The 14,930-nt window shown below is 36.3% G+C and overlaps 1 protein-coding gene and 2 long non-coding RNA genes across 7 annotated transcripts; 2 read left to right on the top strand and 1 right to left on the bottom strand.

The window, feature by feature from the left end:
* Window positions 1–733: 733 nt before the first annotated feature.
* LOC113283908 lies at window positions 734–7,878 on the top strand. 5 transcript variants are annotated; one of them, XR_003327803.1, is made up of 10 exons: window positions 734–1,262; window positions 1,355–1,474; window positions 1,569–1,695; window positions 1,866–1,992; window positions 2,182–2,379; window positions 2,465–2,549; window positions 3,806–4,903; window positions 5,368–5,457; window positions 5,697–6,093; window positions 6,974–7,878. It is a non-coding gene; the product is annotated as an uncharacterized LOC113283908 (long non-coding RNA). The 5 variants fall into 5 exon arrangements; XR_003327801.1 differs by having other exon boundaries at window positions 3,806–5,037; XR_003327804.1 differs by lacking the exon at window positions 5,368–5,457.
* Window positions 7,879–8,275: 397 nt separating this feature from the next.
* On the top strand, window positions 8,276–10,594 carry LOC113278308. The gene is made up of 5 exons (XR_003325418.1): window positions 8,276–8,675; window positions 8,889–8,969; window positions 9,111–9,274; window positions 9,377–9,429; window positions 10,274–10,594. It is a non-coding gene; the product is annotated as an uncharacterized LOC113278308 (long non-coding RNA).
* Window positions 10,595–14,000: 3,406 nt separating this feature from the next.
* LOC113283907 (40S ribosomal protein S17-4-like) lies at window positions 14,001–14,800 on the bottom strand. Its single transcript, XM_026533297.1, has one exon. It carries the CDS (start codon window positions 14,699–14,701, stop codon window positions 14,258–14,260), a length of 444 nt encoding a protein of 147 aa, XP_026389082.1. The 5' UTR covers window positions 14,702–14,800; the 3' UTR covers window positions 14,001–14,257.
* Window positions 14,801–14,930: the final 130 nt, after the last annotated feature.

Genomic DNA, 14,930 nt, shown 5'->3' with positions numbered 1-14,930 from the left:
GAAGAATTGCAGCCAACTTCAACAAGTAAATCAAAGCTCTTCTGACCTTTACAGTGGCAACGAGATACAAAACACTGAAGCAGAACATCAGAATCAACTCACACAAACTTGCTTCCATCATTAAAGGAAAATCTGACATGATGAGGTAATAAACGAGTCTGCCAAACGGCTATCTTCAAAGTCTCCAGAGTTGTGTTGACATCAACAGGATGCGCTAAGAATTCATTGAAATAGTGATTTACAGCTAGTGGACTAACAACATGCATTTCACCCTGCAAAACACAAAGAGAAAAAAATCAAACATATCTATCCTGCATATTGCTTCACAAAAATTCTTACTCAAAATTAAAAGATCAAATCAACAAAAGCAAAGACAATCTACATTAACCATAATCAGAAATCATCTGGATATCAAAAATCAATAACATCTACATTAACGTAACAGAAAACAGATCAAAAATAGGAGGGAAAAACAAATCAAATAAAAAATTAACTAGAACAGAAGCGAAAATTGGTATAGGAACAGCGAAAATGAGAGATTTCGCCTGGTAACTTTCAAAATAACCATTTCGTCAAAATCTTTTTCACGGTATCCAGCCCTTATCTGGTACTAGTACACTGTAAACAAGAGTAAGATGATGAAAATTGGGGGTGTAAACAACCGAAATTTCTAACCTTGCCTTGACATTCCAAACTCAAAAGTCAAAATAGAAGTCGAGAGACTCAAAAACTATTCACAGAACCAGAATACACGTTTTGATGTCCATCCAGCAGAAGGTGAAAACCCTAGTAGTAAAATTCAAGGTTTTGAGATCATAACCACCAGCAATAGCAAGGGTTACGACATGGAAGGATCTGATCTAAGAGAAATTGTTAAATATAAGTTGTTGTTAGTAAAGACTCGGGTGATTCAGAAGATGAAGGCTAAGAAGAAGAAGAAAATGCATGATTTACGCTGGATTGTCGGTATGTGCGGATTCGTGAATGCTGGTTTCACTTACTCATCATTTATCGGTGAAAATTGGTTGAGATCATGCTTTGGATGTGCGTATACAGTGTTGGATTAATAAAACCTTGCACATCGAATGAAAGTTTTCTCCTACGCTGAGAAATCATCCATTTTTGGTGTAGGATTGGTAGGTATACTCAGGGTCTTGTCTCACATAATTTTGGATGTTGATCTGAAAAGGATCGCTGTTGTAGAAGTAATTTTTTTTTATCAGGCTTGGAGATCCTCAATTGTCATGCTCAATCACTATCAGGTAGAGTTTCTTTTAGCTCGCTCATTTTCGTCGGGTTAATTTCAATTTTATGGAGGGAATGAGATTGATTTTGTATTGAATCGAGTTTACAGGTTTTTGTTGAAGTCTTTGAAGAGTACAAGTTGTACAACCTGGTGACCGTGTTCTTGTCAAACTATGTATGGACACAAATGAGGACATGCTGAAGGGAAATGAGTTGGCTGATGCTCAATGTATGTTCTAATCATATCCCAGTTCCTGGTTTGTTGATTGTTTTTTTCCTACTTTCAGCATGCACACACTAAGTGGATTATTTCCTCCTTGCAGCAAATTCAACTTGTGAGTTTGGTTCTCTGTTTGGCTTGTACAACATGGAAAAGTTGTTGCTGTGGGAAAAATAGAAACCGGCACTATCAGAGTAGGAGATGATTTAGTGGTTCTTTCCTGTCACGAGGTGTATACCCACTCCTTTTCTCTGCTGTATTCCCATAGTTAATTGCTTAATTATCATGGATTGGCATTTGGAGTCCCAACCTATGAAACTACTGCTTAGGTTTTCTACATATTCTTTAATGTCAGTTGAAACTGTTATTGACATTGTAAGTTGAAATATATATTATATAGAGAAGAGAATTGGCCATATAAGTGTCCAGAACATGATATACACAATATCAGCAGTTCAACTGGAAAGACCATTTAGATGAGCAGGGAGGATAAGGAATGGTTGTGGCCTATGTCGGCTTAACTTCAGGTGAACATACTCGGCATAAACTTAATTTTTTATCCTTATTTGGATCGTTGGCATGTGATTAACCATGGAATTATTGGATAAGTTCTCATGGAATAATCTTTAGATTATGTTTGCTTGTTGTGTGTGCCATATGATTCGTTCTTGTGATTTATGCACTGACTGACGAGTTAGTTGTTTTATCTATTTCAGGATTTTATTTTTGTACTAGATGAACGTTATACAAAAAGCTACCTTATCTATTGCATCTGGTATACATCGGAACAAGACAACCAATTGGAAAAGACATAAGCATACACCCCACGATGCGTCTGGCAGATACAACCCAATGCGTTAACCGACAGAGAGTGGAGGGATTTTGTTAAATTTTGGACTATAAAAGAGAATCAGGTAAGTCTATAACTCTGTCATGTTTAGTTGGCAATTTTCTTCTTCACATTCATGTCTAATGTAGTCTCACTTGTGTGTTCTTAAGGTACTCTTTGGTCGCAATATCATTAAGAGCTGAAGCCATCAAAAGCCAAGCATACAATGGGGAGGAAAAACTTTTATCTGAATTGGTACGTACACACATATGTTAGTCTTTACAGTCACTGTTCATTCCTGCAACTTGAAGGCTATTTGAGGTTTATTAGCTGGTCTTGAATTGGACTGTTCGTGATTGAAATGTGTCTCATATTTGTCTGTGTAAAGCATTACAAAACTTAGTCAAGAATGGAAATACCATATGCCAGTATAAATTGGATAGTTGCTTGCTTCACCGCTTCTTCTTCAGAATTTCATAACAATATATTCTTTATGAACTTCTTTGTACAACTTTTGCTGTTGAGTACTTTTAGTTATTTTCTTAGTGGCTCGAAAGAATGGAAGGAACCCGCCAGCTAAACGTGATGTATACATTGAAACCCATGTAAATAGACTGTACCAAACCCATGTAATAGTAGCTATATATTATAATGGTTTGATCGGTTTGGAATATCAGTAGTTAAGTTTATGAACTCTTTACGCATAAAAGACCGGTCCTATAACCAAGAAAATTATGATGTTCCAAGGCACAAATGAGGGAACAAGGTTGGATGAGATGGTAACCAACAACTCACCAGTGATGAGATCTTTATGAATGCAGTACCTACAGGAAGACAGAAACATGTAGTATTTCTGGATTTTTCCTCAATTAGGTTACCTTTTCTGCGATGCAAATTGATTCTATATTGCTTATATATTTTTGTTTTAGATAATCTTGCATCAAAAACCTGTTGACGTAATTTGTTGATGTACCCATGCTGAGTTTTATATGCTCACTTCAAATTCTGTTGTTTAATAACCCCATCGTACTTGTCAATCCGATGGAATTTAATAACCCATGCTGAGTTTTATATGCTCAGTTAGGCTGGTTCTTCCTGAAATACTTGAACACTTCAAATTCTGTTGTTTAATAACCCCAATTATCTCTTCTTTCGGTTCTTGTCAATCTGATGGAATTTGAACTGGTGACGTATTACTCTAATTTGTTGTGTGAAATTTGAACTGGTGTTATCCACTGTAAATGTCAATCAATTCTAGGTAGCTATTAGGGTTTTTGAAACATCCTCAGCATACGACTCTAATGTATTTTTATATTTTGGTGTATATACTTTCCACAGACTAGATTAGGGAAATAGAATGTCCAGGCCATAAATATTGGAAAGTTCTGTGTTTTCATTCTTATCTACATCTCTGTATTTGTGGCTGTTTACAATCCTATTAAGTTGCTGGCAAATTTAACTGTTTTCCAAACCATGTATTTTAACACACAGTCCCTTTATTTCAATTGCAGCTATTTGAGTTTCGAGTCTTCGCAGTGAAGTTCATCCACCTTTTGATTAGGAAGATTCTGATGTAACAGCTTAATATCCAAAAATATTATATTATTCTGAGGTAAATGCAACCAGTGGTGAATATTCAGTTGTTTGTACTATACAGTAGCACTTCTAAAATCTGATCAGAGTATGAAGAGTGGAACTATGGAGTCTGGTGTGCCTGCAACTAGGGTCACGGGAAGGAATCGATACCTTACTATGATATAGGATTTTAGACATAAACACTGAGGATCTTTTCGTGTCTGTGTTTCCACTGGCACTTGTAAGACGTAGATATAAAGCTCCAAGCAGATCTCTTTTATGCAGAAGGAGAACCTATTCTCGCATGCGGTTACAAAAGGCAAAACATTTTCTTTGTTCGCTAAATGATCGTAAAATATTGGTTCAGGTTATGAAATGATTGAACAAGAAAGGCCAGAGTACGGGTTTGTCTTGCCAATCTACAAAATGTGACTTATAATCACCTATTTGTGGTTCATGTTGCTAATGTGGCTTACTACTATGTATTAGGTACTCAGGGTTGTGACCAATTCTGTTTACTTTACAAGCTTGTGGGTATCAGCATTTTGAATTTAATCATTAATCGACACTCTTTAACTTTTTCATTTAGAGGACAATGCAGCTGAGATTTCCGCTCAAACTCATGTGATTCAATTTTGAGACAAAGGTTTTTGTTTTCTCCACTCTTTAACTTCACACTTTCTTACCAACTGGTGCCCTTATCACCTTGGTACATGGGAAATACTGAAGCAACAGCATAGGACAGGTGGAAGATATTTAAGGAGGTGTCCTAAACCCTAACCTTACGTATAAAACGGAAGAGCTTGGAAGAGAGAGAGAGTGTTTTTTTCTTAATAGCCTGCCTCTCCTTCAAACATGAGTATGAAATGTTCAAGAAATGAGCAGATAGATGAGAGTTATCACAGGTAGTAAAACAAGATGATGAAACAAAAAGAAGGTGTTGGAAGAAAAGTTACTGGTAGATCTAAAGTTGGCTGGATTGTTGCTAAAGGAAAAGAAGAAAACAAAAGAAATGGGTTGGTTATTTAGTGATGGTACGTGCGGATTCGGAAAAATTAAAAATTTAATCTTGAAGAAAGGAGTTTGTGCTCCTACTAATTGTGTGCTCCAAGTATATATACGGATCCTGTGAACTTTTGTTTTTGAATAAATGAATCCTGCGAGCTTGGTAAACACTAGTAACTATTTATCCTTTTACTTTAGGGATATCGCGCTTCGATCTGTGTTTTTTTTATTAGTTTGTCCAATTCTTGTTTTGTCTTTTAGAACCAATTTGCCAATTTCATATGTTTTCTATTTCAGCAAAATAGATTGTTTATTTGAGTATTTTGTTAAAGACATATCAAATTGAATCACTCCACCTAATAAGGTTTCTGTTTATCAAGTTAGAATGACCCATTGCCCTCCCTATAATGGTTTATGGGAATGTGATGATGATGTGTCTCCAAACTGAATTTTAAGTTCTTTTTAAGCAGCAATATATATGATGTTGTTACAGAATTTGGTCAGAGTGAATTGTGAAGTCTGTCACATAGGATTAAAATTCAATCCACAAGGAACAGAATTGAATCTATTCATAGTTGTTAAGGTACCTTTCTATTCTTTTATAAACTTATCGTATCTGAAATTTATGAGAAATTAAATACCCCATGAAAATGAAAAATAAAACCTCATGAATAGCTTAAGGTGTTTTTTTTTTTACTTATGAGAGTATTCTTTTCTATCATCTAACTTTCTTTGACAGATGTGTTTGCGTGAAGTAATGGTGAATATAGGTCTGACATAATTGGTTTTTACTCAACCTGTTTTTATGTTATTGACATGTAGGTATCTGATGATCCGTTATCACCAAGACCCTGATGGTGGAGAAAAAGTGTCACCTGCACATGTCACAACCACCAAGTTATTATCTTAATTGGCATGTGGATGTGGGTAAGGCAAAACAGGACTGTATATTGTACATAATTAATCATACACAGAAAAAGCTGTATGATGTATCGCAGCTAAGCATCATAGACTGAGGCACACATTACACAGTAGAGGACAAGGATTTCGATTGGAGAAAGAAACATAAGCCAAGGAAGCTATGGAGTTAAAGTTTCTCTTTTGAACATGTGAATAGAAGCATTTGTAAGGTACGTCCGATTGCACTATCAAGGGCAGAAGCCATCAAAGGCCAGGCACACAATAAGAGAAAACCTTCTATCGGTGCAAATCTGAAATGGTAAGTACATACGTATGCTGGTCTTTACAGTCACTTTTCGTTCCTGCAACTTGCAAGCTATTCGAGGTTAATTAATTGGTTTTGGATTTGACTATTCATGGTGGAATTTTTTCTCATATTTCATATTTGTCTTTGTAAAAACATTACGAAACTTAGTCAAGATTCGGAATACCATATGCCAGTATACATTAGATAGTGCTTCACCAGTTCTTCAAAATTTTGTAAGAATATATTCTATATGAACTTTTCATAGAAGTTTTGCTGTTGAATACAAATAATTGTTGTATGACTGCATTGTATGCTTTTCTTGGTACATTTCCACATTTTACGTTATAGTACGCCAGTGGCAATTAATCGTAGCTTAAAGCCTGAGAATTTTTTCTGATTCAATATCCTACTTTAGGATTTTACATAAATTGGGATCCTTTTCTAGGGTGCAAATTGGTTCTATATTGCTTGTGTGTTTTTGTTCTAGAAATCCCGCATCAAAAACCTGTTACATTAATTTGTTGAAAGCTCTGCTGAGTTTTCTATGCCCAGTTAGGCTGGTTCTTCCTTAAATACTCGACAACTTGTTTCTCTGTGTTCAACTTTCTTTCGTTGTGTAATACCTAAAGTATCTGTGTTTTGGTCTGTAATTCAATAGAATTTGAACTGGTGTTACATACTCTATATGTCAATCTATTCTAGCTAACTATTAGGTTTTTTGAAACATTCTCTCAGTATTTCCACACACTGGAGCATTGGAAAATTTTATGTTTGCATTATTTTGATTCATCTCGGTGTTTGTGGCTGTTTACAATCTTATAAAGTTGCTGGCAAATTCAACTGTTTCCGGAATTATGTATTCTAACGCGTACTCTGTTTGTTTCAATTGCAGCTCTCTGTGCACAATTATTTTTGATGTGTGGTGTGCCTGCAACAAGTGTCACGAGAAAGAATCAACACCTTATTATAATAGGATGTCTGACATAAACAGGCTTGGCAGGTTCACTGTTAAGTCTACAGTGGTATTGGTGCATAGTCAACATGATGTTGGCTATGTAGGTTCTGATTGCTCTGGAGAAGACAGGTGCATCCATCTTTAGCAGCAAAATTGGAAATTCTGCATCCTCAGTGTCGTGCCACTCGAGATAAATTCACTTTTATTGGTATTCCAACGGTTTCTAGGTGTTATTGGTGCAAAAATGCTTTTGAATCTCTCGAGCATATTCAATGGGCCGATTGCAGTGTTGCTAGCTAGGCATTGCTGGGACTGGAGTGAAGCATGTTCAAGACGGGAGCTTCCCGACGAAGACCAACTTATGCTTTGCTGTGAGGGTGCATCTTTATGTAACCCAGGTTTGGCTGGTGCTGGTAATGTATTAAGGAATTCGAACAATTACATGGCAGACAGAATTAATTGCAATCGTTGCGGGTCTTGATTGGACTGCAACTTGGAATGTTGGAAGCATTATTATTGTCTCAGATTCTGCGAGTAACATTCAAGCTTTTCGAAGTGGTAACGTGCCTTGGTCGGTTATGGGAAGATTGGAGGAAAGCCAAGATGAAATTTGGAGAAATATCTTTCAAGCACACATTTCTTTCTCAGCTGATATTATGGCCAAGTTTGCTGCTACCTTTCAACAGGGTGATATAGTTTGTTTTGAAGGTAGACCTGATAAATTGTATTTAGTTTCTTAGTAATCAATTCTTGTTAGCAATAAAAATTTTGACAGCAAAAAATAAAAGGATATCCGATATAAGGGGTTTTCCTGCGTTTACACTTGCCACTTGTAAGATCTTACTGCGGTCTGTCCTCTTTGATGCACAAGGAGAAGCTCTCCTTGCAGTGGTTACAAAAAGCAACTCAGGTTTTGGTTCGCTAATGATCGTAAAATTCCAGTTTATGTTGCAAAAATTCTTAATAGTGGTATTAGAATGTGAATTTTACTCCGCACTCTGACACTTAGTTTTAAATTTTTACCATCTTCAATTAACACTCTTTAATCCTGATTCAATTTTGTGACTAGTGCAGCTTCTGTATCACCTACCCACCCAGTCAGACAGCGAGCCTTGTCCTGCCCTTATCTACTGGGGAGAGATGGTAAATATAAAACAACAGTAAGCCCTAAAGCCCCAACCCTGAATATAAAAATGAAAACCTTGAGAGATTGCATCTAAACCACAGTAGTCTGTTTTTCCTCCATTATAACTTCAAACACCCAGGTCCCAGACTATGAGATAAGTAGATAGATCAGAGTAACCGGATGATTTCAAGTACTAAAAGGAGATGATCAATTCACTCTCTGTAAAGGATATGGAAGGTGTTGGAAGAAAAGTTAGTAATGGATCCAAGTTGTTTCTAAAGTCAGTAATAATCATCAGTATGAGCGGAATCGGAAAAGTTGACAATCTGGTTGGAATGGTCCAAGAAGTCCTGAACCAGAGATTGGATCCAGGGGTTACACTATTCAGAAGGCTGTATCCAGCTATGAAATATAATCCGGATTCTCTCATGAATTAGCTGCAGATTTATACCCTCTCTTTCATCTTTTCAAATCAATCACGGTCATGTTTCCATCCTAAGAAGCCAGAGAGCAGTGAGTCTCTTTTCTTGTGTAAAATTCACACCTATGAGTAGCGTTCCATAATTTCTTGTTGATAAGTGAACTCATCATCTGATTCTTCTATTTTAATTTTTTTTTCCGAGGGTTTTTAGCTTTGAAACACTTTGGCTATCTTATAATCAATTATCTGATTTATATTTCTTTTTCTAACATTTTTTTATTTTCTTGTTATGTTCATTTGATTAGAGTTGATTGAGAGGTTCGCAGACAAGATCATCATTGCACCCATTTGGATAAGCAAGATTAGAAGAATGGGACGAAATTCAGGTGAACATACTCGCCAGTCATAACCTGCAAGTTGGCATGTGATTAACCAATTCTTTGTATTATGTTTGGTGCTGCATACCATATGATTCGTTTGTGTGACTTGTGCACTGCATGACAAGTTTATTGTTTTATCTATTTCAGGACTTTTTCCTACTAGATGAACGTTATAAAAAAAGCTAAATGGAAAAGATATCATTGTACACCCCCGGATACAATTGAAATGCGTCTTGCAGATAAACCCAATGTGTGCTGTTCAACAGGGAGAGGAATACCCTATGACATTTTGGGCAAATGAAGAGCATCAGGTAAATTCATAACTCTGTGATGTTCACTTGGTAATTTGTTTCTTTACATTCATGTCTAATTGATACTGACTTGTGTATTGATGAGGTGCTTTTCTATCGCAGTATCAAGAGCAGAGGCCATAAAAAATCCGCATGCACTATTTTCATCTGAAGCGGTACGTACATACATATTTTGGTCTTTATAGTCGGTCACTTTTCATTTCTGAGGTTTATTGATTGGTCTTGGATTTGACTGGTCATGGTTGAATCTTTTCATATTTGTCTGTGTAAAGCATTCCAACACCTAGTGAAGAATGGGAATATCATATACTAGTAGACACTTGATAGTGCTATACCAATGGTTTTGCTGTTGAATACCATTAATCATTGTACGCTTACTATGCATAATGAGATGGATGTGGGATGGGAAGAAGTCCTATGAGATTGTCTACATTTTATGTTATAGTATGCCGATTGCAATTCTAGATGCTTGAAACCTGAGATTTTGTACTGGTTTTGGATTTTGACATGAATTAGGTTCCTTTTCCGATTCTGTGTTGCTTTTTTTCCCCCTTTTAAAATCCCGCGTCGAAAACCTGTTTCCATAATTAGCTGATGTCAGAAGCCCTGCTGAGTTTTCTATGTTCAGTTTGGCTGGTTTTTCCTCAACACTACCATCTGTTTCTATAATTTTTAACTTTTGTTGCGTAATACCCAAAGTGCCTTTGTGTTTGTTCTTATCAGCCTGATGGTGTTTTGAATAGGTAGCTATTAGATTTTCTGAAACATCCTCTCTGCATAATATGACTTGGAAAGTTTTGTATTTCATTCTTATCCACTTATTTTGATGCATATCTGTGTTTCTTACTGTCAACAATCTGATAATAATTGTGTTTATACGGATCCGGGATAAGTAACTAGAATTAGAAAATTTTGGCGTTAGTTCAATTGTGACTCCAGTGCACCAAGTTTTGTAAGTTTGTAGTTCTGTACTAACTCTATTTTACTTCATTTACACAGGGAAAGATGCATGATGCATCGTAAGCAAAGCATCATAGAGGGAGGCACACCATATGCACAGAAGAAGAAACATGTGTTAAAGTTTAACAGAAATGTGCACGTTACGTTAGCATCATTGGATTAGGCGTCTACAACTATGACAACAACAACTACTACTACTACAACTACGTTAATTCCCTTATTAGATTTAAACACCACTTTCAATTAATTGATGCTGTATGATGCAAATGTCCCATGTTGTAATGCTCATTCAGAATCACTACCACCATTGAATGAATATCCCTACTGTCCACAGCTTGTTAATAGAAAGTATCCCTGCTGTTCACAGATTGTTTTATGATGCATCATTTTTTGATATTCTAGAAAAAGAAAGAGGGTAATGCAGTCTGCCTAAACAGGGGAAAGCCAAGATTCCCTATTCACTTCCAACTCTGGATGGGTTTAATCGTGAAATGTCACTATGGTTTTAGATTTGCTGTTCACAGAGTTTGCATACGCTAGGTCAGTCACATAGCCTAGACTTTGTCGCATCTTCCATGCAAATAACTTACCTTCCATGATTTGAATTGCCCCTTAATGGCGTTTGCACCAAATGTTGAAATGAAAGTCCCATAATAGGTACACAGATTCGCGATGAAGTAGTATATTGGGCATCATTTTAGCTCCCTCGTCACACAAAGGCACATATTCTTGTTTGCTGCAGTGTTGTTCTGGTGGGAATAGAGTTCTGAAATGAAGCCCCCATGAAAAACTGGAGAATTACAGAAACTGTATTCTCCCAGATCTTGAACCATAACTTCATATCCCTGCCTTCGTGTAAATCGACCATCCTGGCTTCTTCTTCTTTCTGCTGGAAACAAACACTTCTAAAATTATACCTAGCCTGACAGATGATTTTGCCGATTTTCGAAAGATTGGCATTTCCATATGGAACAAGATTGAGATCTACAATGTCAAAGAGTCCCATCTTCGAAGATTCTCGGGAGGTTATGGAGTATGAACTCTGAACAGGCAGGACATAAAGTTTCATAGTAGAGAATTTCTCAGAAGAAGCAGGTGGACATTGTGAGATTGCAGGTGTTAGGGAAATGAGAAAGTTAAAAGAGAGAACCTTTACAAAAAAAAAATTCAAACTAGTGTGAGTGATTTGAGATGCGATTAACTAGAGTTCTTTTAGGAATTTAGTTTACCATTTCTGGAGTTCTTGAGTGGTAGTAGTTGGATACATTGAATAACGCATCCCAGACACTCTTTGTTTGCTTCAGAATGTCATTGATGTAAACATCAAATAAATTTCTAATATTTTCTTTCGATTCTGTACCTATTTTCGTGTTACTTGGAAGAATTTGACACCCATTTTTGTAACTGAAAATTAAGTTTACTAAAGCTCACTTTGTAGGCCAAAATAGAAGATCGAGTTCAGAAGGACCAGAACTTTATGTTGCTCAAACTGGAATGTATAGGTGAGACTTGAGAGCTTTACAACTCCTCATTTTAGTGTTCATTTTCACCCAACTCTGGTAATGATTCTGTTTTTTTTGGAGATTGCAACAAGCAAAATGAACTGTAGAAAGAAGGATTAGCCAGAGGAAAATGTGCCTTTTTTTTTTTGTCTTTCCTTCTTCTCGAATTTCAAACAAAAATTCAAAAATGACCTCTCAAATTTCAATATAGGAACTACCTAGATCAATAAATCACAACTAAAGAGCTGAAAATTAAAACTTCTCTGAGCAGGAAAAGTTGGAACTAAAACATAGATTCAGTAACCACGTGGAGAAGGATTAAAATACAATCTCAAGAAAACGAAAACTGGAAATGAAATTGCACCAGGGACTACCCTAAGAAAAGAAGATGGAGTTGCTCTAGCTGGCTCTGGCATTTGAAGTAGGAATACAAAACTGAACGAGGAGAAAGTCTAAGGCAGTATCTGAGCACACAACTCAAGTGCTGTGAATTAAAACATATCTGAGCAGGAAAAGATGGAACTAAAACATAGATGACACTACTCTCATGAATCTTATCTAGCAAACACCTTAACACCAAAGTACTTCCAGAGTTTTGAGTAACCACATGAAGAAGGATTAAAATACAATCTCCAGAAAACTGATCAAGAAATTGCACTAGGATAAATTTCATCCACCAAAAACCTTAGCACACTCAAGAAATTTCAGCCAAAAGCTACTTGCCTGCTAATCATAAGTAACACACTGAAGCCTGAATCAGTCTAAAGCAAAGTTTGAGAAAGAAAAAGTTCTCCACAAGCAAAAAGCCAAGGTCATGTTAACGAAAATCCAGGGACAGCGCTAAGAAAAGAAGAAAGTCGGAGGCAGTAGTATCACGGAATATTCAGGGCTTGATGCATGAAAAGGCCTTGGTAATATCAAAATGTAGAAGCATACAGAGTCAGACCTGCCAAGTCCTTTCTCAGACTATACTGGTTAGCTGAATAAGTATCCATGATGTCCTAGATTAGTAGATCACAAACAGCAGCACAAACATATTGAAAAAACAGCAAAAGCTGAAAAATAACCAACCATACACACACTAAAACCTATGTGAAAGCAAAAAGTTGAACTACAAACTTGGAGACACTACTCTCACAAACTACATCTATCAAAAAACTGTCAAACATGTGGAGAATCAATCATGTGAAGATAAACAAAAATGTGCAGATAACTGTAGATACTAGTTTAACAAACATCTTTTTGGCATCTTTTGATGAAAAAATATTTGAGCATATAAGCTCACAAAGAATAATAATTTGTATCACCTAAACTCAGACCAAATGCTAACAGTATAAAAAAAAATGAAGAACATATAAAAAAAAACTGAAGAACATACTACAAGCTTCTAGCCAGATTATGCTATTCAAACTCATACTTGAAGAGGAACAATAAATTTGAGAAAGAACCTAGGATTAAAACCCAGCAAAAGCTGTCAAGTCAATCTCACACTTGCTAACGAATAAGTTCTCAGAATGAATCCCCAACATTTGCTAATACCAAATATAAATGTGGGAACAAACAGTCAGTCTAACACTACTTACTAAGTAACAAGATTTCAAAATGAATTCCCAACATTTGCTAATACCAAATTTAAATGTGGGAACAAACAGGCCTGTCATGTAAGTCCCACATTACTTACTAACGAACAAGATTTTAGAATGAATCCCCTACATTTGCTAATATGAAGTTTAAATGTGGGAAAAAACAGGCCTGTCAAGTCTCACACTACTTGCTAACGAATGAGTTATCAGAATGAATCCTCAACACTTGCTAATACCAAGTTTAAATGCGGGAACAAACAGGCCTGTCAAGTCAGTCTCACACTACTACTACATGAGTAAATTTTCAGGCACTCCTAGATCAATAAATTACAAACAGCACAAATCTATTGGAAAACCAGCAAGAGCCAAAAACTAACCAGGCCTGTCAATCTATCAGGGAAGGGAAAGTTGAACTAAAAACTTGATGACTATATTCAAGCCTCTCATCTATCAAGAAAATGTGTAGATACAAATTATAAGCAACTATAGATGCTTTCAATAAATTGAAAATCTATTGGTGTGCAAGAGCACATCAAGAGAACCACACTTTGTATAAACCCTTAACAGTCTAACAATTTGAAGAACCTATTAAAAGCTTAACATCAATTTGAAGAACATATATAATGCTAATCTAACTGAGAGGATTCAGCATTATCAATTTATCATGAAAACCATATGAAATCCACGTCAAAATCAACCAAATTGATTAACCAACAAGAAAATCACATATAAAATTGAAGCCCCAAACATTTGTTAATAACAATAATCCATCTAATAATAAGATCCAGGAGCTCAACTACTAAGATCCCCAATTAAACAAAATACATCCAGAGTACTTAAAACATTTCATTTATATATCACTAAATCAAAATCTTAAAACGAGAATACTGAGAGGAGAAAAATGACTACAAACCCATGATAAATCCAAATCTTCTCTTCTAGTATCTCTTAGGTGCACCACCAGCTCCACCACGACCAGCATATCCACCACCAAACTTAGGAGCATCTGGTGCAACTGGATCTACCTTGACAACACCAGGAAGCTCAGCCATACCCAAAGAAGCAAGCATATCCATAGTATCCTTATCAACTTCAATCACATCAGTTCTGATAGCTGATTCTTCAGGTACAAAATCCATTCTACGCTCTCTTTCTTCTTCTTGGAGCTTCAATGAAATACCACGAACTGGTCCTCTTTGGATCCTCTTCATAAGATGAGTTGAGAACCCAGCAATCTTGTTACGAAGACGCTTTGATGGAATGATCGCAACTTCTTCTAAAATCTTCTTGTTTGTGTGGAAATCTAATGTCATTCGTGAATAGTACCTCTCGATTACTTGGCGAGAGGATTTCTTCACTGTTTTTGTTCTTACACGACCCATGGCTGCTGCTCCTTACCTTGCTTTCTTACTCGCTAATGGAGGTTTTCTAGGGTTTCTGTGAAGAAGATGAGCCGCAGGGATAACACAATGAGGTCTAGGGTTTTTATTCAGATTTATAGGTCATCTCATTTTTTTGGTATTTACCCAAAATACCCTTTGTTTCCCTAAGATTTTGGCACCTTCGTTTAAGAGTAGGGCACCCTAGTTGCGTTCAATTGCTCAGTGACAG

Source organism: Papaver somniferum, chromosome 5 (assembly GCF_003573695.1).
Source record: "Papaver somniferum cultivar HN1 chromosome 5, ASM357369v1, whole genome shotgun sequence".
NCBI classification, from domain to species: Eukaryota; Viridiplantae; Streptophyta; class Magnoliopsida; order Ranunculales; family Papaveraceae; genus Papaver; species Papaver somniferum.
The sequence above is the reverse complement of the archived record's forward strand: the minus strand, read 5'-3'. Positions and strand labels throughout refer to the sequence as shown.